The sequence below is a fragment of the Pan troglodytes genome, chromosome 4, assembly GCF_028858775.2.
Source record: "Pan troglodytes isolate AG18354 chromosome 4, NHGRI_mPanTro3-v2.0_pri, whole genome shotgun sequence".
Taxonomy (NCBI): domain Eukaryota; kingdom Metazoa; phylum Chordata; class Mammalia; order Primates; family Hominidae; genus Pan; species Pan troglodytes.
In genome coordinates, this window is record NC_072402.2 from 49,748,239 (window position 1) to 49,772,490 (window position 24,252).

The following is a 24,252-nucleotide window of genomic DNA, read 5'->3' on the forward strand; positions in this document are numbered from 1 at the left end:
TTTCTGGCATTGTTTAATGTAGCTATAAATTGTTTAATGTAGCTATTAATATAATTTAGGGATTATCTGAGTTTTGTGTGAAAAAATACTAATACTCAAAAGCTGCAACTGTACCATCTGCCTGGAGTTTATGTGCAGAATTTGAAAATATAATCATTAAAAACTATCAGCTATTGCATTAATCATTTTTTAAAAATCAACCTAATACCATGCAGATTAAACTGCACAAAGTAAGGTTTAATGCAACATATTCACAGGTTTACACTATAAAGTTGTGAAAAGAATATCTTTCCCAAATTTGATTAAGTGCTGCAAGATGTTGAAGAAACTCAGCACTCAAATGAATTATATGTTTGATGTCATTTTTGGCAAAACCTCAGAAAATGTCACATAAAAGGAAAACATCTTACTTAAAATAAGGTCTTGACAGCAGTCTGGAAAAGTTAACAACTCCATTCCCAAATGGGAACACTGGTTATAATCAAACTTTTAATGATGATATTAGTTCCTCTCTGGAGACAATCTAAATATCCAAACAAAACAAAACAATAAAACACATGTGTGTGTGCGCATGCACACGTGCATATGTGCGCACACACATACACATACCCTTCACCTCTTCTACTTTCCAAGAGAGGACAAATTTGTAATTATTTCAATGTAGGCTCCAAATACCTAACCTGAATGTAATCTTTCCTTGCAGAATTTTTAGTGGCCAGCTGAGAAAGAGGTAACAGACTACAACATGAGCTCAGGATTTATTTTAATGACTTTTTAAATTATTATTATTTTTTTTTAAGGAACGAGAGATATAGAGAATTCTCATCAGCAATGGAAATGTAGTCCCTGGCTATCATTGCTCCCACATAGTCTAAACCCCAGAGCTGAAATAGTGGGAATTTTTCATGTCTCAACTGCATTTGTATGGTCTTTACATCCATCATCCTCTATATCTCATGTTGTGTGATGTAAGAGAATTAAGAAGACATACTCCTAAAGCAAGGTGCCCCCTTAAGAATTCTTGGTCAATTTCAATATAAACATTCTTTTAAAAAGGCATATTATAAACAAAATTATAACAAAATGACATTATGGGGAAAAAAACACGTGTGTTTATAGCATGAAAAGAAACAAGTCCAGAAAAAATAAATATCACAAAGTTAACTGGTTATCTTTGGCGAAGTATTATGGGGTAATCTTTCTTTTTAACCTTTATGCCTTTCTACATTTCTGATATTTTTGCAAAGAATAAATGTTACTTTTATAATGTAAGAAATACAGCTTTTTTTTTTTTAAATAAAGAGACAGTAGTGACCCCCAACTAATATTTACCTGTATGAATTAAGCAATCTATTTTTACTGGGTCAGAAATGACACAGATATTAGTAATAGGAGGACAAATTGCAGTTACTAAAAATATAGCTAAAGGCTCTTGTCAAATTCTCAACATTGAAATTACAACCACCAGGCCAGAAAGAAAGGTTATTAGAAAACTGTGTTAAGACAGCAAAGGGATGCAGAGAGATATCCTAAATACGTTGGTTCTTAATAAGAGTAGCAACAGATGGGCTGGGCGTGGTGGCTCATGCCTGTAATCCCAGCACTTTGGGAGGCTGAGGCAGCCGGATCACCTAAGGTCAGGAGTTCAACACCAGCCTGGCCAACAGGGCAAAACCCCGTCTCTACTAAAAATAAAAAAGTCAGCCAGGTGTGGCGGTGCGTGCCTGTAATTCCAGCTACTCAGGAGGCTGAGGCAAGAGAATTGCTTGAACCCAGGAGGTGGAGGTTGCAGTGAGCTGAGATCGCACCACTGCACTCCAACCTGGGAGACAGAGAGAGACTCTGTAACAACAACAACAACAACAACAACAACAACAACAACAACAACAACAACAACAACAAAGTATCCCAAGCAACACTAGGAGGTCTGCAAGATGACCCAGAATTTAAGACATAAAAATATGTGAATTGGTTAGAATTTATTTTTTATTGCTCATAAAAATTAAATATGCCTATAATGTAGGGTTCACAAAGTAAAGCTCAACAAGATTCGCTAATTATGACTTGGAAGAAAGTTTGAGATACATTGTCTAAAAAAGAAGAAAGTACTTTATGGACTCTTAAAGATGATCATCTCTTATTTACTTTACCAAAAGATTAAATTCTTCATGTAATTGTGAGGGTATGTACATCTTCATATTTGCTACAGACCTTTAAAAATCTTTACTATTTAAGAAATTATATTATTGAAAGATATCTTGTTTAAAATATTGCATGGTTTCTAGCACTTAAAGGTAGTAAGGGGTTCAAGAAAATTTCAGTTGAGAGGCCGACTGCCCTAGCTACAGAATAAAGCTCTATTTTTCCAGGACTTTCAGGAAATGAGGTATTCCACACAACTGAATAGTCTAGATAAGAGAACTTTATCTTTAATTGATTAAAATGATTAATTTTTTTAACTAATTAGGTTGGAATCATTGCCCATTCTCTATCTTATTAAAGAATAATAAATACAATTTAAACTTCTCTTAATGAATCAGGCCCATTACAATAGGTAGGGATAACTTTATCTTTTAAAGATATACACATTCAGAGTAAAGTATGTTTAACAAGTATTTCCATAATATTTGACTCTTATGTTCTTGTGTTTCCTGACCTAGTGTCAGCTGGTTGGCGATCACCTCTTGCTGCTACCAAAATGAATGAATGTCTCTAGCCATGCTTTTCTCTCACACTTAAAAAAAAATTGTTGTTAGCCCAATAAAATACTGGGCTAGAAAGGTCCACAGGTCAGTGCCTTTTCTGGCTTCTCTTTTGCTTGTTTATTTATTTATTAAATTATTGAGATATACTTCACATTCCATAAAATTCACCCTTTTAGAGTATACGCTCCCTCACTTTTATTCTTTAATTGGTTTTTAGCTTAGAAAACCAGATAATCAATTTATTAGTGGCTATGCCCAAAGTAAGAAGAACTAGAAAATGATGGCTGGCCTGAGATGCATCCAATGAATCAAGTGCAAATATACTTTCACTTTATGTAAATAAAGTAAAAATTAGCACATAGATTAAGAGTAGACTATGAAGAAAAATAGGTCTGATACTTCTGGGTTCCAAGAAAAAAAAAATAACTCAACAGTACCTAAAGAAAGTTAACTGCTTTGGAAAAGAGAACCAGTTTGCTCAATAAGAAAATTTTACATGGTATTAAGTAGAACACAGAGCTAACACTCAAAGAGGGTTTTTGTTTCTTACACCAACTAAGACCAAGCTAGTTTAATACTATATATTACCCAGATGAAAAGTACTCAAAAACTATATACTTTCACAACCTATCAAGCCTGAGGGACTCTAGTCTGATTTAATCCAGTATTAAAAAGATAGTCTGAAGAAATGTGAAATAACCCAGTGCAACTTGAGAGGTACTAGGCACCTCAGGGATATGTTTCATGAAGAGGCTTTAAAATTCTTTCTTGATTTACAAGCTCAGCCTGACCCTTCTCCTCTAATTTCTGGCACCAGTCATAGAGCAGGTATTGTCTGCTTAGAACTTTGAAAGAGGACCTAACACCTTATCTCTTTAAAGCTGATTAGAGAATATGTCCAAACCTGTCATCTCTATGTGACTATGTTCAGTTTGGTACTGGTTTTGATATGAAACTTAAAGAAATCTGGAAAAGACTTAGAGACATGATTTAATGAAAAGGATTATATAGTTTATTAAAGAACCTGACAGAGCCAAGACAGGAAACCAACTCTATCTCCAATTAACCATCAATCTTATTCAAAATTTATTATCCTCCCACCCCCCACAAAAACCTTATGCACAGGCCTCGATGATTTACAATGGGACTAAAGACACTCCAAGGCTGTAAACAGGATTGTCCTGCAGTACATCTCTTTTGACATTGCTGGTATCTATAGTAAAACACCGCATTTTTTGTTTACCTAAATTAGGGTGTTAGAGCCTACTGCAAATTCTATATTCAATCCCAAAGTGCTGGGATTACAGGTGTGAGCCACCGCGCCTGGCCTCAATTTGCTTTTATGATTGTTAACCATGTGAAAATATTTTTATGCCATAATTAGAAAGAGAATTATATTAGTAAGTATTTTTCTGTTAACTTTCCTTATATCATATAGAAATAACTGGATTTTCTCTAAATCCAAATGACTGTTAAAATTAGCTTCACCCAAAATTGGGTCATTTGATTGATATTGTATTTTCTCATCTCAAAATGTGCCATTTTATTTATTTACTTTTCATTGTTTTATTTTGAAATTATTTTAGACTTACACAGAAGTTGCAAAAATAATACAGTTACCATATACCTTTAATGTTAAGGCCTTCCGTGACCATAGATTAGTGATCAAAACCATGCCAATAATGTTGGAACAATACTATTAACTAACTACAGACCTTATCAGAATTTCACCATTTTCCACACTAATATCCTTTTTTTTTGTTCTATGATTCTATCTAGGATTGAACTGCATTTATTTGCCATGTCTCCTTGGTCTCTTCTGATCTATGACAATTCATCAATCATTCCTTGTCTTTCATGACCTTGACACTTTGAAGAGTTTTGGTTAGATACTTTGTAGAATGTCTCTCAATTTGAGTTTGATGTTTTCTAATTGAATTATGATTATTTATTTTTGGGAAGATTACCACAGAAGTAGTATTCCTTCTCAGTGCATTATATCAGGAGTAACACAATGTCTTTTGTCTTATTGTTGGTGATATTACCTCGATCCCTTGGTTAAAATGGTGTCTGCTGAGTTGCTGTACTATAAAGTTACTCTTTTTACCTTTGAGTTTTATAAATATTTAGGGGAAAATACTTTGACACTATACAAATATTCTGTTTCTCTTCAAGTTTCTCTCTACTAACTTTAGCATCTATTGGTAGATGGTAGATCTTGCTTATTGGCAACAGTTATTTACTGTGGTGTTCTAATGGTGCCTTTCTAGTTCTCTGATTTCTACTTTAATTACTTGGAATTCTGTAAGAAAGAACTTTCTCTTCTGTTATTTACATCCTGACTTCAGTATGAGCTGTGAATATTTATATTATTTATAAATTATTTATAAGTATGCTAATATATTTATAAATATATTTTATACAATATGTTGACATGTATAATGTTATAATAATAAATAATAATATATGCTATTTGTATATTTATATTTAAATGTAAATTATATAGTGTTATAATCCCAAAATATATATTATTTATATAATATGTTGACATTTATAAAGTTATAATAACAAATAATATGTTATTTATATATTTATATATAAACAAATTATTTATATAGTTTATATTATTTATTATACTATATAGTTAATTATATTAACTATATTTATAGTTAATTATATTAACTATATTTTATATAGATTATATAAAATATATAAAATATATATAAAATATATATATTATCTATATTATATATAGATAATATAGTTAATTATATTAACTATATATATTATATATAGTTAATTATATTAACTATATATAATATACATAGTTAATTATATTAACCATATATAATATATATAGTTAATTATATTAACCATATTATATATAGTTAATTATATGAAACTATAGTTAATTATATTAACTATATATAATAATAGTTTCATATAATTAACTATATATAATATGGTTAATATAATTAACTATATATATAATATAGTTAGTTATATTAACTAACTATATATATCGTTAATATAATTAACTATATTATATATATAGTTAATTATATTAACCATATTATATATAGTTAATTATATGAAACTATTATTATTTATTTTGTTCAAATTTTTCCAGCTTTGGCCATTGGTAGCTCTTTCAGGTTGGCTTGTGTGCCCTTTTAGCTTGTCCCCATCCTTTGAGCACTTTCTTACTTTCTGGTACCACAAGATACTTCCAGCTGATCTTGTATTTTCAGTTCTCCAGACCTGCAATCAACCACTTCTTTGAGGAGCTGTGGTTACTCTAATCGGAGTACTGTTTTTAGAAAGCAAGAGCTGGGCACTAAGTAGACCATTTGATTTTGATTCTAATATTGTTAGAGTGCTATTAGGAGCAATATTTTATTATGTTTTATTATCAGTATTTTGTTAGAGTGCTTAGCAAAATTCTTTTTTAGAACCATCTATGATGTACATTATGGATTACCTTTTTCTTAGAATTGTATTTCCTCTAAAGTTACTGTGATCTTTTAAAATTGGCAAGTATTGCTGTTATAATGGTAGAAAATTGACTATGAATTTATTATGAAAAATGTGTGATTTTAGTAAATACTACATTATATTTGAAATTCTTCTTTCCTCATGATTAAAAATGATACCATGAGCTTTCTCACTACATAGCATTATGGAAACAAAGTAAAATTTTAGGAATTCTTGAATGTGTGTCAGAACATTCTGACACTGCTGAGGCAGGTAGATCACCTGAGGTCAGGAGTTCGAGACCAGCCTGATCAACATGGTGAAACCCTGTCTCTACTAAAAATACAAAAAATCAGACAGGTGTGGTGGTGCATGCTTGTAGTTTCAGCTACTTGGGAGGCTGAGGTACGAGAATCACTTGAACCCAAAGGCGGGGGTTGCAGTGAGCCAAGATCGCGCCACCACACTCCAGCCTGGGTGACAGAGTGAGACTCCATCTCAAAAAATAAGTAAATAAATAAATAAATAAAAGCAGATTGAAATGAGCTCTGTTAAGAATCTTCTCTTTTGCATTAAGAAATCAGTCTTTAAGACTAATGTCTTTACCTGCCTATTTATTATTTCAAAGGGAGACAAATAAATAAACTTAGCACTGCTTATGTCTAATATAGGCCTTACCTGTATGGCACTATTATAGTATACCTATTGCATTTCTTTCACTCCTACTAGATCGTAACTATAAGTCACAGTGTTACACTCCTAATCCAGCATAGTGAGGGTACTAATAATTATTAGCTCAAAAGCAAATAAAATATTTAAGTTTTATATTTTATTCTTTCTAGTTGAAAGATCTTTCTAGTTGAAATTATTTTCATATATTTAAAATACTTTTAATTATAAGAAACAGTCTTCTAAGAAAATTACTTATAAACCTAAAAATAAAATAATCCTGACTGTACTTGTTTCAAATCTCATTAATGCTAATATACTGTTTCTATTCTGGGTTACATTTTGCTTTCATGATCTAGTCACAAATAAGTTTATCCCTTCTTCTAAATTGTTTATTATTTGTGCCACTATACTTCAGTTAATTTTTAAATAATGTTTCATTCAAATATATACTTCAATGACTTTCAAATCTTCATGAAGTATGTATAATATCTGCCTTTATGAAAATAGTCATTGGGGATTTTGTACAAATAATCTTAGAATTGAGAACTACGCCCTTTAAATAGTTATCTGGTATTACTCATGCTACTTAAAATAAACAATAATAATACCTATGGCCAAACATTGTGCCACTGTATTAGAATGTGTAGTCTTTAAGGCTAGATGCTACATCTTATTTGTTAATGTACTTCCAGTGACTGTTAATAGAATCTAGTAGGTAAAACACTTCAAGCTTTCAAAAGCATAAAAATACAGAATATATATGTACAAGCAAATGTGTTATATCAAACTTAGTATACATTATAAGAGGCAATTGAATAAACTTTCTGATCATATTCACTGAATGGACAATACAATTTATCACTGTAAAAAGAAAACAGATGTGGGTTCCAAGCTGTTATTTTGGAAACTGAACATTACATGCTTTATAGCTGAAACAATTTTAAACTAAATTAAAGATCATCAATGAAAAAGCTTTTTTTTTGAAGCTTAATAAAAATCATAGTGAAACAAAGAAGCTAGTTAACCTGTATAAACAGCAAGATGTTATTTTGATCAGCTTTATCAATACTTTAGACTTTCTATGTCTTAACATAAGAGTAAAAACAAAAAACAAACAAAAAACAAAATTAGGTATTTAATACTATTCAAACCAACACACAAATGTTTACCTAAGTCCCAACCACAGGGCTCAAACACTTTTTAAAAATGTTTTAAAGAATATGCAATATATATATAAACATTCCACCCTTGTGCACTTTTAATCTAGTTAGATGCTATGGCAACCTTTAAGTTTTGCTAGATTTCAAGTATTCTGTTAGTTTTCATGAAGGTTACTTAAGAACAACAGTTACAATCCCATTTGCACTGAATTTACTTCTTAGACAAATTTCCTGGGTGGAAATTTATTTTCCTGGCTAACTGTTCAAAGAAAGTATTAAACACACACACACACACACACACACACACATCCTAACTCAAGAGGGAGGGAAAGAAAGAGGGAAGAAAAAATGAGAAGGAAAGGAGAAGGGAAGGGATGAATACGGGAGAGGGCAGGGAGGAGCTAAGAAAACAGAGAAGGAGGAGTATCAAGTGAAAAAATAAGTGTGATAAATGCCCTTACCTTCACTTCTTTTTTCTGCTTGTTTTGCTGCATTTTCTACTTTTTTTTGTTTTGCTGCTAAGAGTTCCCGTTTTAATTGTCTTGCTTCTTTTCTGAGCTCTTCACTATAAAGCAAAAAGAGTTATATAAGTATATAATATATTGAGAGTAAAAATTGTTTAGCAAAAACAGAATCATTGGTATACTACATCTAAGAAAAATAAAGTGAATAATGTAATTCATTCATTTTGTTTCTGCGTATGTATACTTGTGCCATAGAAATACACTTAAAGGATTTTAAGAGTTCTAATTTTTTCATAATAATATGAATTACTATAAAATATACCCCCTATCAAATATGTGATAAATGACCCATTATCTTCCTAATTCACTAACAAATTTAACATTCTAGTTTCAGTTTAATAATTTATGGAGATACTGGATCAAAACAAAATTTTTAATATAAATATTACTCATTAAGCATGGACATACACAAAAAGTTTGGCTTCAAAAATGGTTGAATTCCTGAACTGGTACCAGTTACTACCATTTATTAAGTAATTATTACACGGTAGGTGTCACGCTACAAACTTTTAACTCATTTGATTTTTAAACCCAAGTTTTTAACTCATTTACTACTACAGTTTGGCATATAATTTCCTTTTAATTTCCTGGTAGTTAAATCTACCAGGGTGAGGTCGGATGATTAATATAATCATGTGTTAAAGACAAACTTAGAAGTAAATGTTGACTTCACTACAAAGCACTAGCTAAGTGACTTGCTTCTCCATGCCAGTTTTAGGGCAGGAGATTCAAATTCATGCCTTGCAAAGAATTATTAACTACTCATTATCATAAACCCTTAGGGTTACTTGTAACTAGTCAAGACTGTGCATATATTATCTATGAAAGTCAAATACCCACAGTATTTTCAACAAAATCTAGAGTGAATCATGGAAATTCAAAGGCTATAAACCCAAGTAGGCACTCCACTCTGAAAATGTTTATCAAAGATATTCAAGCCAAGGTTTAGTGGAATCTGAAGTCTAGATAATTACATATGTGATTGAACCTTTAGTGCTTCTTTCCTTATCCCAAATCCTATACCTTTTTACCACTGCCATGTATTAGTTACCAAACTGCTGGGTCTTACGATGTGCGTAACTCAGTTCTTTTTATGTTTTCTTCCACACCAGACACACACAGCCACATTTTGCATCTGCTTGGCCTCCAAGATCCTGAATTCTGAAAGTTCCCTCAGTGATCAAAATCCACTACCTTTTTAACTTTTTCAGCCTTTCATTTCTACTAAGCTTGCACATATTCCCATAATAATGAAAGCCAATTCCTTAACTGTAGTTCATGGTCCATCAGCCCCATTCTAGCCCTAATTGGCTATCTATCCAAACTGGATGCTATGACCAGTCATTTCACTGATGACCTCATCAGCACTCATAAGTTCCTTGTTTGTCCTGTGGATACATCATAATCACCTGGAAGAACTTGCTAGCAACATGTTGGGGGAGACAAACCTCCAGGGAATATAATAACTTTAGATGTGGAATGTTGCCTGGAAATTTGCCCTTGTAACAAGATCCCCAGGTGATTCCAGTATGTACTCAGGTTTGGGATCCAATGCTCTAGGATCTTATTATAGAAATTATCTTCTCTCTTTTACAATTTCAAACGCTCCCACCTCACTGATCCTTTTATTCAGCAAACAAACATGCTCAAATTTCTCTGGACTTGGCTCAAATCAAGTGATTATTATCTTCACAAATGGACTCCATTCTTGAAAGAATAGTTTACCTATACAGTCTGCTTTATTAACCTCTAACTTCTTAATCTCTTGCAATCTATCCCTCTTACAGTCTACTGAAACTGCTTCTATATCAACCAAATTCAATGGCCTTTTCTCATTCCCCCTCTTCCTTTTTGGCCTCTATCATTCAATGATGTTAATTATTCCTTCCTTCTCCTTTCTTCTTAGAATTCTATCCCAGTCAGGCTTATATACCATTTTAGCATTTTGAATCTCCAATTCTTCTCCTGGTTACTCTTTTTCTTCCCATATTATAATTGTTGACATTTTTCTCATCTCTATACTTTGTACACTGGCATTTTAATCTAATCTCATAACATCAACTATCACTCCTATATAGGTTATTTCCAAATGTAGATGTTTTGCCTTAATGGTCCTGCATTTGTAACTATCTTCTACAAATTTCTGCGTAGATTAACTCAGAAATTTAAGGTAAGACATATACTGATATGGTATGGCTGTATCCCCACCCAAATCTCATTTTGAATTGTAGTTCCCATAATCCCCATGTCTTGTGGGAGGGACCTGATGGAAAGTGATTGGATCATGGTGGCAGTTTCTCCCATGCTATTCTCATGATAGTGAGTGAGTTCTCATGAGATCTGATGGTTTTATAAGCATTTGGTATTTCCACTCCTGGCACTCATTCTCTCTCCTGTCACCCTGTGAAGAGATGTCTTCCACCATGATTGTAAGTTTCCTGAGGCCTCCCCAGTCATGCAGAACTGTGAGTCAATTAAACCTCTTTTCTTTATAAATTACCCCAGTCTTGGGTATATCTTTATTAGCAGCATGAGAACAGACTAATACACATACAATTTTAAGTTTCCTAGTAGATAGATTTAAAAACTAAAAGGAGCCGGGTGTGGTGGCTCATGCCTGTAATCCCAGCACTTTGGGAGGCCAAGGCAGGTGGATCACGAGGTCAGGAGATCGAGACCATCCTGGCTAACATGGTGAAACTCCGTCTCTACTAAAAAAAATACAAAACATTGGCCAGGCGGGGTGGCGGGCACCTGTAGTCCCAGCTATTCGGGAGGCTGAGGCAGGAAAATGGTGCAAACCCGAGAGGCGGAGCCTGCAGATCGCACCACTGCACTCTAGCCTGGGCGACAGAGTGAAACTCTGTCTCAAAACAACAACAACAACAACAACAACTAAAAGGAAACATTAATTTTTACATACTTAATATATCCAAAATATTACCAATTTAACATAAAACCAATATAGAGAATATTAATGTGATATTCAACACTCTCTTTTGTACTAAGTCTTCAAAATACAGTGTGCATTTTACACTTATAGCAAATCTCAATTGAGACTAGCCTCATTTCAAGGACTCAACTCTAGAGAAACAGCAGGCTGGACATCTCAACATAATTACAAATTCTTTATGTCCAAACCTGAAATCCTCTCCTTCTTGCCCAAATTTGTTCCTTCTCCTGAAGTCTCTATTTGATCATGGAACCATAATCTTTTGAATGACCAGACTTTAAATTTCCCTTGGACTCTTCTCCCTTTCCTTTCATTGAATCAGTGTTGAAGTACACCATTTTCTAATCTCTCTCACATATAACAGCTCCTCTTGACTTTAACCATCAATGCCTAGTTTAGGCTGTCATTATGTGTTCTCAGGTAAGTACAATTATTTCCTATTTCTTAAAGCTATATGAACACAACTGTAGATATCCCATATTTACTTGGCATGACATAAAAATGGAACTGGGTAGCCGCTGCACAGGGAACAGCAAACACATCTTCCATTTACTCCATCAAACATTCCTATCTTTTTATTATGCTACTTTGTATAGCTTTCAATTTGGTAAGTAATTCAGTCATTTAGATGATGTTTTCCGAACACTAAGCTCTTTGAGGTAGAGATTATTTTGAGAGTTGAAGAGGAAATGGTGCATTTCTAGGGTAGACAAACTAGTTATGAGAATAATTTGAAGTACACAAAGAATGAGGCAAAGAAAGTATAGACTGTTTACGATACTATTGTAGAGGGAGTAGAACATAGCTATTATAAGACTTAACTTTGGATTCAGAAAGTATTGATTTAAAAGCCAACTCTATCACTTATTAGCCAGGTGACCTGAGAATAGTTACTTAACTTCTCTGAGACTCAGTTTATTCAACTATAAATTAGGGGTAAGGTATGTAAAATATTGAGCACACAAGACATGTTCAACAAACAGTAGCTATTATGATTTAGGTCATCTATTTAAAATAGCACCATTGTTAAGAGCTGTCTGTCATATGGGCATAGTTCTTTATTATTTATTATAAATGAATGTTATTTCTACTATATACAGCAAACAACTCTTCATCATTTTAAGAGGGCAATGAATGCACAATGCTTGCTTCTAAAAATCTATCCTTAAATAGTCAAAGATTTAGACACAGTATTAATGTAGTCATATCATATACAAACTGAGCAATGATGAATAAAAACTCAAAAATGACAAGGTGAGACAGAGAAGGGTAGGTCTATACAGATTATTAAAAATTGCTTCATTATGCTAAATGTTTCAAGTGATTGAAGATTTACAATGTTGTCAAAATCTTTGAGACCATTCAAGCAACACCATTTGTTAGTACTGTGGAATCCATAACTCTTGAAACAAAGTGCAAGTTTTTAAACCAATTTTTAGATCACAGTCTAAATTTAGGATTCCCAATCTTACATTCTCTGGAATATCATCCTATCCACTGGCATCAGAATATATTTAAATATGTTCAAATGAGAATTAAAATTGTAAGCTTGGAGTATATGTCACCATATACTGCCAAACTATGGGCTTACTTTAGAGTCCAGAAAGCATTGTCTTGGCCTCCTCAAAGCCTAGTCTCTGCTTAAATGGTAAAAAAAAAAAAAAAAAAAAAAAAAAAAAAAAAAAGGCTTTTATAAACTGTTACTAACTCTAAGCCACTTATTGTTTTCCTCACAGTTATATTTCATTTGAATTTTAATATGCTTTGTATGACATCAGCATTTATCCACCAGATATTTCTGTATTGAATATATTTTTTATCTAGTAAATCTGCAATAAGTTACTCCCTAATGGAAAAAAGAATTTCTTAAAAAAACACCCAATAAAATATCAGCAGGCTAGAAATTACAGTAGCTTTATACATTTAGTATTGGCAAAGAAATTACTAATTCATTTAGCAATTTTTGGAGCACTTAATATTTATATGGTAACATTCTGGGTACTGGCACAGAAATCAAGATGATTAAGGAAGGGAACCTCACTTTGCTAGGTTCTGTAAATCAGTTACCTCTTCTATCCCTCAATAATCTTTTTAATGAGCTGTGATATAGGCATTTTATAGGTAAAAAGGCTGACGTTTATGAAGATCAAATAAACACCTTTTTAGAAGTCACATAGTGAGTAAGTGACAGAGCTAGAAATTAAAAATGGGACTATCTGAACTCCAGGTCTATGCTCTTTCCATGTTGTTTCATGGACACCTTGAGAAAATGTTCAAGGAGCCTAAATTCCAAGGAGGGATATAAGCCATGTACATCAATAATAAAAACAGTACATAATAAAAAGCAGCAACTTCCATGACAAATAAATGATTGAAGCATTTTGAAATTCAGTGAAGAAAAGAGTACTGCAGGACAAATAAGAGATGGGCTCACAGAGGAAGCATGCGAACTGCGATGTGAAAGATAAGTGATAAGTAGGAATTAGCTATTTACAGACAGAATGAAGACGCATCCAAGCAGTGTGTCTAAACCAAGAAAGAGAGATGGAAAAACAGGGTACATGCTAAAACATGAAGGTATTTGGCTATTGTATAAAATAATTTAAAGTGGGGCAAGGTAACTAGTAATGAAAGATAGAGCTGAGAAAAGGATCTGGGGTAAAGTATAAATGCCAAGCATTTGTGAGTAAAGTGACAATATTTTCCCTCAATTTTTTCCCACCTTTGGCCTTTCCATTTTTTTTTTTTTTGCAACCGATTTCTCAACTGTTCTTAGTGTCTTCATTTAACCCACTATCCACCCATTTTAATACCTGACTTGTAATCCACACACTCCTTAAATGGCTCTCTCAAAAGTAACTTATGACCCCCTAATCACAAATTTCAATGGCTTCTGGTTAGATTGTAACTTAGACCTTGAAAAGAATCCAACTTTGTTGAACATCTTACCCCACTTTGCCCCTCTGCTATTTCAGAAATAGTGTCATGAGTGTCTTAGGACACTTAGGATCTTATCCTACCTCTTTGATATTCTTTCTCTGCTTCCACTGGTTCTACTTTTCTACCTTCTGCTCCTCAAAATTAGATGCTTCTCAACCTTCTTTTCCTCTCTATAAATTTCATCAACACTCAGGACTGCAATTCTCTCTGTCTTAATGCACCCAACATATAAAATCAAGATTATTAGCCTATGCTTTTACCTATTTCCACTTTCAAGATTAAATTGACATTTCTAACTGCCAGATGAAAAATTCCACTAGACATACCACAAATGCATCAAATTTACCATTTTAAAAGTGAGATTGATAATGTTAGCTCCTCAACGAACACCAACTAATTCCTCTCTTTTCTATTTCTGATAAAGCTACCACAATGCTGGTTGTCAAGCCCACCTTCTAGTTATCACTCTCTTACTTACTACATCTTTCCATTTTCCTTTATAAAGTCTTTTCCTTTCTATGGTTAGTGACAGCAATCTAGTTTGGGCCATCAGGACTTCACTTGGTTAACAGTCTCCTACTTGGTCTACGTGCCTCTGGTCTGACCTTTCTTCCATTCATTTTATAACACATACCCCAAATCCTACAGTTCTACTCCCCTGATCTTCACAGCTCCTTAAATCCTATTGAATTATGCACTAATTTCTTTCTTAAGTAATTAAGTCTCTCTCATGACCTAACTTCAAACTACTTTTTTTCAACTTTATCCCCCACATATCATCTACAGTTACTCTAAATTTCAGTCAAAACATACTAGTCATAATTACCATGGCAAACTTTGAGATTCAGTACACATACTCCTTTGTTCATGCCATTTCCACTACTTAAAATGGTGTTTTTCCCCTATTTCTGTCTACTAAAATCTTCCTCATCTTTTAAGCCTTCATGGAAAAAGTGGCACTTGAGTATAGCTTTGGAAAATTGTCAACCTCATTGATCCTCAGTTTTCTCATCTATACATTGTGTCTATATTCAACATATATAATATGCAAAACTGATGCAAAGATTTAGGATTAATATGAGTAGGCACACTAACAGGTGCTTTTTTTTTTTTTTTTTAAATCTGTAACCCAGGACAGTGCTGACTACCTGGTGCTTAGAAGGCATTTATTTTTATATTCAAAATACACTACAACCAACTCATGACTGTTAAATTACATTAGCAATTTAAAGAATTAAAACTGTGAAAATTAATGATAAAATGACACTAATTATTAATGCTAAAGATATCTACTCTAATGCCAGTGATGAGTTGTTTTCTTCATTTAAAACTAATGTCAACTTATAGCATTCCAAATGATTAGACAAAGTATTTGGGTGGGGGTCTTGGGAAGAAATGTGTTTACCAAAAGACCTAGACTAAACAGCATTATTTGGCCATGAAAAGGCAATTAATTCTCCTTCTTTGCCTCAGTTTCATCATCACAGAAAAATAGTTTAAGTAAGGCAAAAAATAATGTTTCTAAAATGCATAATCAAAATTATAAGTGTAAAAAGTTATACCACGCAGATCATTTTAATTCCTTTTGATTTGGCATTTTAAAGCACATTTTGAATTAAAATTATTTCCTTGGTTTTCATTCACATCACTAAGGAAGCAGCGAGATGCTGAGTGTTGACATCTTCATCCTAGACACAAAAAAGCTGAAGTATAGAGATGGCAAGAGATTTTTCAAAATTATCCAAGTAAATAATAGAATTATCAACATGACACTGACATCTTAATTCTTCATGCAGTTTTCACTCAACCTGCTAACCACCTAATAAGTGAAAAGTACTTTTAGACTCATACCTTACCTTTAAACTGAATATTTTATTTATTTACAATTTTTATTGATTTCTAATATGTGTACATTTTTATGGGCTACATGTGGTATTTTGTTACAGCTATAGAATATGTAATGGTAAAGTCAGGATATTAAGGGTATCTATCACCTCAAGCACTTAACATTTCTGTGTTGTGTAAATTTCAAGTCCTCCCTTCTAGCTGTTTTGAAGTATACAATCCATTATTGTTAACTATGTCAACCTACTCTGCTATTGAGCATGGAGCTTATTCTTTCTATTCAACTGTTTATACTCATTACCCAAACTCTCTTCATCCCCCCCAACACACAAACCCAGATGCCTCTGGTATCTATCATTCTGCATTCTACCTCCATGAGATCAAGGTTTTCAGCTCCTACATATGACTGAGAATATACGATATTTGTCTTTCTATGCTTGGCTTATTTCACTTAACACAGTGACCTCTTGTTCCTTCCACGTTGCTGCAAATGATAGGATTTCATCCTTTTATGGCCAAGTAATATTCCATTGTGTATGTACACCACAGTTTCTTTTTCCATTCATCCAATGATGGACTCTAAGGTCGACTCCACATCTTGGCTATTGTGAATAGTGCTGCAATAAACATGGGGGTATAGGTATCCCTTTGATATAACAATTTCCTTTTCTTTAAATAATATCCAGTAGAGGGATTTAAGCTGAATATCTTCTATACAACAGGAGATACTATAAATAAATAACTACATAAGAAAGTTTTTATTACTACAATGTCAACATATTTACAATTTTTATAAGATCATTCGTTATTACTTGATTGAAGTAGTTTTTTAAAATCCTGCAATTATTTTTTAACTGTGCAGCTTTTGAACATGAGATTGAGGATTTAAAATGGAAATGTCAAGTATCTTGCATAAGTGTCAGTCTAGTTTTTATTTTTTCCCAGATGCTTTTTTCATTTTCTCCAGTTTCTAGGAATGTGCCTTAGGAAAACTTTTAGTTATATCTATTATTTTTTCTTATGTCACGAGAAATATTATTTTAATATAAGGGTGATGAAGTCAAGCACTGATCTTCTCTAATATTCACATTTAAAAAATTGATGAAGATTATCAAGACCTGAGTGACATGCTGTTGGAGAGATCTTAAATCTACATAAATGGAATATGTGTTAGTTTCTTATATATGACGGTAAATGAACTTGCTTAGAGGCCTTGTTAAACAAGCTGATGGCTAAACACATGCCCATTACAGACTACTGTTACTTGGACCACGGATGTAGCACTTGCAGTTAGTTTAAGCCTGCTATTTCCCAACATCTGATAAGAATTCATAACACATGGAAATGATTGAAAACCAAACAGTATACCCTTCATGGTCTTTAGCCTGCTGCTTTAATCACAAAGATATCCAATCTGTTTGTAGTGAAACAACAGCTTGGCTGTTGATAAAATCATAAAATAGCTGTAATAAAAGCCCATCATATGTATTAAAATTATAGATGTTTCATACAATTTTTAGACTTACAGTATCATCAGCTGTAGCAGAGATGTAGGTTTACCATATTTCAAAAAGTGCCAAAATGTACTGTAGTTTATACACACATTTTGAAAATGTATACTAATATCATGCAAATATCTAACAAAAGTTAGTCAATAAAAGTCCACTCTGTGTTCGAAGCTCTGTTCTACCTATTACTAGCAGTACGGCATTGGACAACTAAGTTAACCAATGTAAGCCTCAGTTCACTCACCTAGAAATGAAAAGAATAGTAAGGTTGTTGTAAGAAAGAACTAAGATTCTATGGAAATTATTTAGCATACTTAGCATAGTACTTGGCCCAAGATAGTACTAAACAGAAATTTGCTTCTCTTATTATTATTGCTTTCACCTCCACCACTACCACTATTCCTATTCTTGCTATTTACAGAATCTATTAATGACAAAATGAGATCTCAGTCTAACAAAAGAGATTAAAAAGGCAAGTTTTTCCATTGTTTCCATGGAGATACAGATTTCAAAAGCACAGTGATTAGTTTTTGTGTTTGGGGCACTGCTTAGATTAAATATATGCTATGCAAGTGAGAAATGTAACAGTTTTAAAAAACTAAAAATTACAAAATTCCCATATCCTAACTCTGGTCACTAAATGCTTCAAAGTGAATTGCTTATTTTCTTTCATTATAACCTAGCTGAAAAGGTAAGGAATAAGCGAGTCAACAAAGAAATGCATACATACTTAGAAATTCTATGAGGGAGGCTAACAGAGAACCTACCTTATTTTAGTCTAAGTGATCCTGAAAGGTATCTATCAAAAGATAACATTTAATCTGAGAGCTAATGTTCTATGTGCCCTTTATAATCTGCTACACCATTACTTACGAATAAAAAGACTATATCCATATCTTTAAATATATTGTAATTTAGAAAGAAAAGGAGAAATCTAAACACACTTGTATATAGCCTTTAAACTTACAATCTTACTCCTTCCATATGAAAGATCATATGTATTTTTAATGAAAAGATTAGAAGTCTAATGTAGATGACCCCTAATCTTTGTAAGATCTCTTTCAAATCTTAGAAAATTTTATTCTTTTTTTCAAAACACACTAAACAGTGTATCTTAAACAAAATCATAAAGTGCCAATAATATCAGTAGGTGATATTGCTATTCTGTCTAAGCACCAAGTAAAAATCTCAGAATCAAATATGTTATTTCATAACAAAAACTTGGCTTAGCCAAGATTTCACAGAAGTGGAGTACATTTGCTGTGGCAGAAACCCAGTCTTTAGCCAAATGTCTATTTCACAATCCAACTTTACAAATGATATTAATTCAACATGAAAAACAAATGTGACTTCCATTTCTAGTAAGGCAGTATACTAGATAACCTGAAAACTCTCTTGCGACTCAACACATAGAAGTGCTGAATAGAGTACATTTTTAAAAACACCTTTAAATACATATGTTTAGCTCACTAGAAATCAAGGGCAATATCCAGGGTTTGGAAAATGAGGAGGGGGACTGAAAACCAGAGCAATAAGCATTGGAACTGATAGTTGAACACTCTGAGTTACTGGTCTCAGGAACCTAGAAATAGAGATTTTAACAATCACAGGCATGGTGGTGCGTGTCTGTAACTCCAGCTACTCAGGAGGCTGAGGCAGAAGAATCGCTTCAACTTGGGAGGTGAAGGTTGCAATGAACCAGGATTGTGCCACTGCACTCCATCCTGGGTGACAGGGCAAGACTGTCTAAAAAACAAACAAAAAAAAGCATCGGCTGGGCGCAGTGGCTCATGCCTGTAATCCCAGCACTTTGGGAGGCTGAGGCAGGAGGATCACGAACGAGGTCAGGAGTTTGACACCAGCCTGTCCAACATGGTGAAGCCCCATCTCTACTAAAAATACAAAAATTAGCCAGGCATGGTGGCACACGCCTGTAATCCCAGCCACTCAGGAGGCTGAGGCAGGAGAATAACTTGAACCCAGGAGGCAGAGGTTGCAGTGAGCTGAGATTGTGCCACTGCACTCCAGCCTGGGCAATAGAGCAAGACTCTGTCTCAAAAAAAAAAAAAAAGCATCAACAATAGACTAGATCAAGCAGAAGAAAGAATCTCAGAACTTGAATACAGATATTTTGAAATAACCTGGTCAGACAAATATCAAGGAAAAAGAATTTTTAAATGAGCAAAGCCTTCATGACACTTGAGACACCATAAATTGACAAAACATGTGAATTATCACACATATTTACAGTCAACTGATTTTCAACAAAAGCACCAAGAACATACATTGGGACAAGAATACCCTCTTCCAGAAACAGTGCTGAGAAAACATGCAGAAGAATAAAACTAGACCCCTATCTCTAACCATATACAAAGATCAACTCAAGATGGATTAAAGACTTAAACATAAGACCTAAAACTATAAAACTACTAAAAGAAAACATAGGGAAAACACCTCAGGACATTGGTTTAGGGCAAAGATTTTTACATCTAAGACCTCAAAAGCACAGAACAACTAAAACAAAAATAGACAAATGGGACTATATTAAACTAAAAAGCTTCTGAAAAGCAAAGGAAATAACAAGGTGAACAGACAACCTGTTGAATGGGAGAAAATATTTGCATACTACTCACCTGACAAGGAGCTAATATCCAGAAAATACAAAGAATTCAAACAACAATAAAAAAAAACCAATAATCCTATTTGAAAATGGGCAAAGGATAGGAATAGACATTTCTTAAAAGAAGATATGAACTACCTTAATTTAAGAGAGAAGGGTCTATTGCTATAATACTTTGAATTTTGGTTTAGAAAAGGAACTACTATTTATCACAGAGAAGTCCTATTTATATTTAATATTTTTATTAGAAGGAATGTTGTTTTGTTACTTAATTTATGTATTTAAAAAATTGAAATACTATTGTTCAATTTGTTAATATGCTATATTACATTAATAGACTTCCTTTAATTGATTGACCTTTACTGTCCTTGGAAAAAAGCTTTCGTTCTTTGGCTATTTTTAAAATAATGCTTCTAAGTGAACGAAACAAAACAAAACAAAAAGCTTATGCATTCCTTTTGTACACCTTCTGTGTTCACAGAATATTTTTAGGTGTGTTGTTGTTTTGGGTTTCTATTTTCTTTTCTTTCTGCTCTATTGCCTTAATTTTTTATACTGAGTAGGCCTCATTTTCATGAAAAACTGAAGTCATTAGGAAAAATATTAATGAACCACATTTATCACAGTATCCAACACTGTGACTCAGTATGTTGTTGGTGCTAAATAAATATAGGCATACACTAAGGGAGAAAGAGTACAGAATACTAATCTGGGACCCATCAGAGGGAAATGTGGGGGTTTGGGAAGAGGAGAAATTTTGTTGTGAAGACAGACGTCTAAAATATAGCACACAAAATAAAAATCACTGAGATAAGAGCATCAGATAGAATGATGTCGATAAGGATTTAAAGAGGATGAGGTCATTTTTGTGAAAGCCATACTTGGTAACAGATAAGCGTTATGTAAATTCTTTAAGATTTCCCATTTCCCATAGTGTTCTTACCTTGTTAAATTTGCTTTACCGACATCAAAACACTTTCAACATTATGTAAAAAAATGAATATATGGACAAATGATTTAAATATAGTACATGGTATAGATTAAATAAGAAAAAAATGAGGTGGAAGTTTTTCTGGCATTCATCTAGACTTTCATCAGCATGTATCAAAATTATATAAAATGGCTTCTAGGATATCATAAAGCTTTACAAAGCGTTTCACAAATGAAGCTGCATATAAGTGATCCTCTTGAATCTAACGTGAAGCTTTTCACGTTTAGGAACTTTTGGCCCTGCCTCTCTCATCCAGTGCAGGTACAGACATTGAAGTGCCTCCTTCCCATGCAAGCCCATTCCACCTGGGTCCTGAACCAGTTATGCATGAGAGATATATCATAAGCATCTATTCAAGAATAAGGCATAAAATGAGTCATTCTGTTTAAGTCACATCTATTCCTCCTAAAGCACTCCTCTCTCTTCCACTTCCCTTCTTCTCATATCTCAAAATCATCCTTCAGATCTCAGCTTCCATGCCATGTTCTCTGCAAAGACTTTTCTGAACTCTCAATACTGATGCACAAGCTCCCTATATTTATCCTTACCTTAGGTCTGTAATCAAGTATACCTAAATGTGGCCTTTCTGATAATAACAACACAGTATGATGTTGATGATGATATTATTGTTACGATGCATTTTTCAAATTCTAAATCCAGGCTCTTTCCTCACTGCATGGGTTGAAGTTTCCAAGTCTCCCAGGAAGTATTTTGCTTGCTTTTTCAAGACAGAAGAGCAATTAGATAAACAGTGCTTTTGCTCACCTGACCTTAAAATTTGCCTTTTCTTACTGCCTTGTCTAACTGATAGGCTTGGACTCTTTTGGTACAGATGCCTGCCTAAATCAAGTGTATCACATCTTTTTGGCCTTGGGGCTCTGTGATTTGCTTGCCTGGAAGTCCCTGCCCAAACTAGAGCAAGAACAATATTTTAAAGCTGAAATTTGATCTCATCACTTCAATGTTACAGTGACCCTTAATTCTCAAAGTCCAAACTCCTTAAGACTGCAAGGTTCTTCATGGTCTCAGCTCTGCTTCATTCTCCACCTTTATCTCTTGCCTCACTTTTTGCATGCATTCCCACATCCTAAAATCCTGTTAGTTCTCAGAATGTATAATATAATCTTTAACATCTATTCCTCATGACCTAAAACACTCCTCTCTCTTCCACTTCCCTTCTGCTCATAACTCATAGTCATCCTTCAGATCATAGCTTCCATGCCATGTTCTCCATAAAGACTTTACTGGACTCTCAATACTGATGCACAAGCTCCCTATATTATCCTTACCATCAAGCTTATCATATTGTATTTTAGCAGCCTGTTTATTTTCTTTGTAATCTCCAGTAGTCTAATAAAACTGTATTCATTTCACTTTTGCAACTCCAATAATTAGCACCAAATCTGATATAAAATCAGCATTCAATACTCAATAAATACATTAAACCAAACTAAATTGTTGGTAGTGCTAATCATTCTTTGAGATTGCCTAAAGCTGCAATTTTTTGTTATTATAATATCATGGGATTTTTTTTAAAGGTATGAAAAAAAATTCAGTTCTCTCAAGCACTGGCAAAATGTATCATTGCTAAATGTGTGTACCCTTCCACTCAGCAATGCTATATATTTATCATAAGAATCCCAAAGTGCTCAAGCTCCTTGTCAAGCACAAAAGAAGAATGTAATGGGTGTTCATGACAACACTGTTTATAAATATAATAAAAGCAAATAATTATTCAGTTTATATAAAATTGTATGTTTGTGAATATATGTGTACATGCCACCAAACAAAAACAAAGATTTGCAAGGTGGTTTACCAAAATGAAAACAATGGCTAGCTCTGTAGAATGCAATATCACATGACTTAATGATTTAATAAACTATTAATTCTGGTTATAAAGAAAAATTTATTTCTGTTTAGAAAAAAAGAAGTTTCTTTTTTGAGGGGAATATTTCAAATAATTTTCCTTGAACAAATTTGGTAGACATTATGATTCATCATTCTTTCCGTGCTCATTTCTAAAATTAAAAGAAATCATCATTGTAAAGTTAAATTTAATCAAATAAAAATACTCCAGTGTTCAAGACACTTAATGGATCATGTATTTTTTTTTTTTTTTTTTTTACCAATTTAAGAATCCACTTGTTAAAACATTTTGATTTCGACCATGATCTCATGCAAAATCTCAAATATTTTGGAGTGACTATATTACGTTAAGAACAAAAAGTGTGACATATTTGAATGCTTATGCAATATAGATTTTTTATTTTTACAGAATAAATTTTACCACAGGGTGTATTTCAATTTGTACTAAGTAATACATCTATAACTACAATGATAGCATTGAGACTTTTCAAAAGGTTTCTTAATATTTCCATGGCAATTTTATTAACCATGATGAGGAATAAACTGGCTGTATGAATTTAATAAAACTGCAAGTCCAAATCACTCAAAAACATTTTGCTCAAATTTGATATCACCTCTCAAAATTAAACATTTTGGGAACTACACTGATATATGCTTCTGTTCTGGGAATGATTCAGCTCTTGCATATGGCCACTATGCCACTACAAGGGTGTTTTTGGAGAAGTAATACCTTTTCACTCTCATTTTTTAGTTTTTTTTCCCCATCCTAAGAGCCATGGGGGCAGGGGATAGGCAGAGGCAAGGAATCAGTAAGGAGAGAAAAGGGAAGTTTTTGTATTTTTCCAACTGTAACAAGAAAGCTCCTACTTTAAGGGGAAAAAAAAAAATCCCAAACTGAGTTTTCTTTCCTCTCTAGCCATCTAGACACATAAAACACATAATATGGTATAAAAGCTTTTTGGATACAATAGACACAAAGCCACAGCAGGGGTCA

General features: G+C 33.2%; 1 protein-coding gene across 2 annotated transcripts in view; it reads right to left on the minus strand.

Annotated features, from left to right (window-relative positions):
* The window catches only part of CWC27 (CWC27 spliceosome associated cyclophilin), a 251,293-nt gene that overhangs the window by 126,263 nt on the left and 100,778 nt on the right, over positions 1-24,252 (minus strand). For both annotated transcript variants that reach the window (XM_517739.8, XM_063811207.1), the window contains exon 11: positions 8,473-8,576. In XM_517739.8, coding sequence (XP_517739.3) covers positions 8,473-8,576 — 104 coding nt within the window. The remainder of the gene's footprint in view (positions 1-8,472; positions 8,577-24,252) is intronic.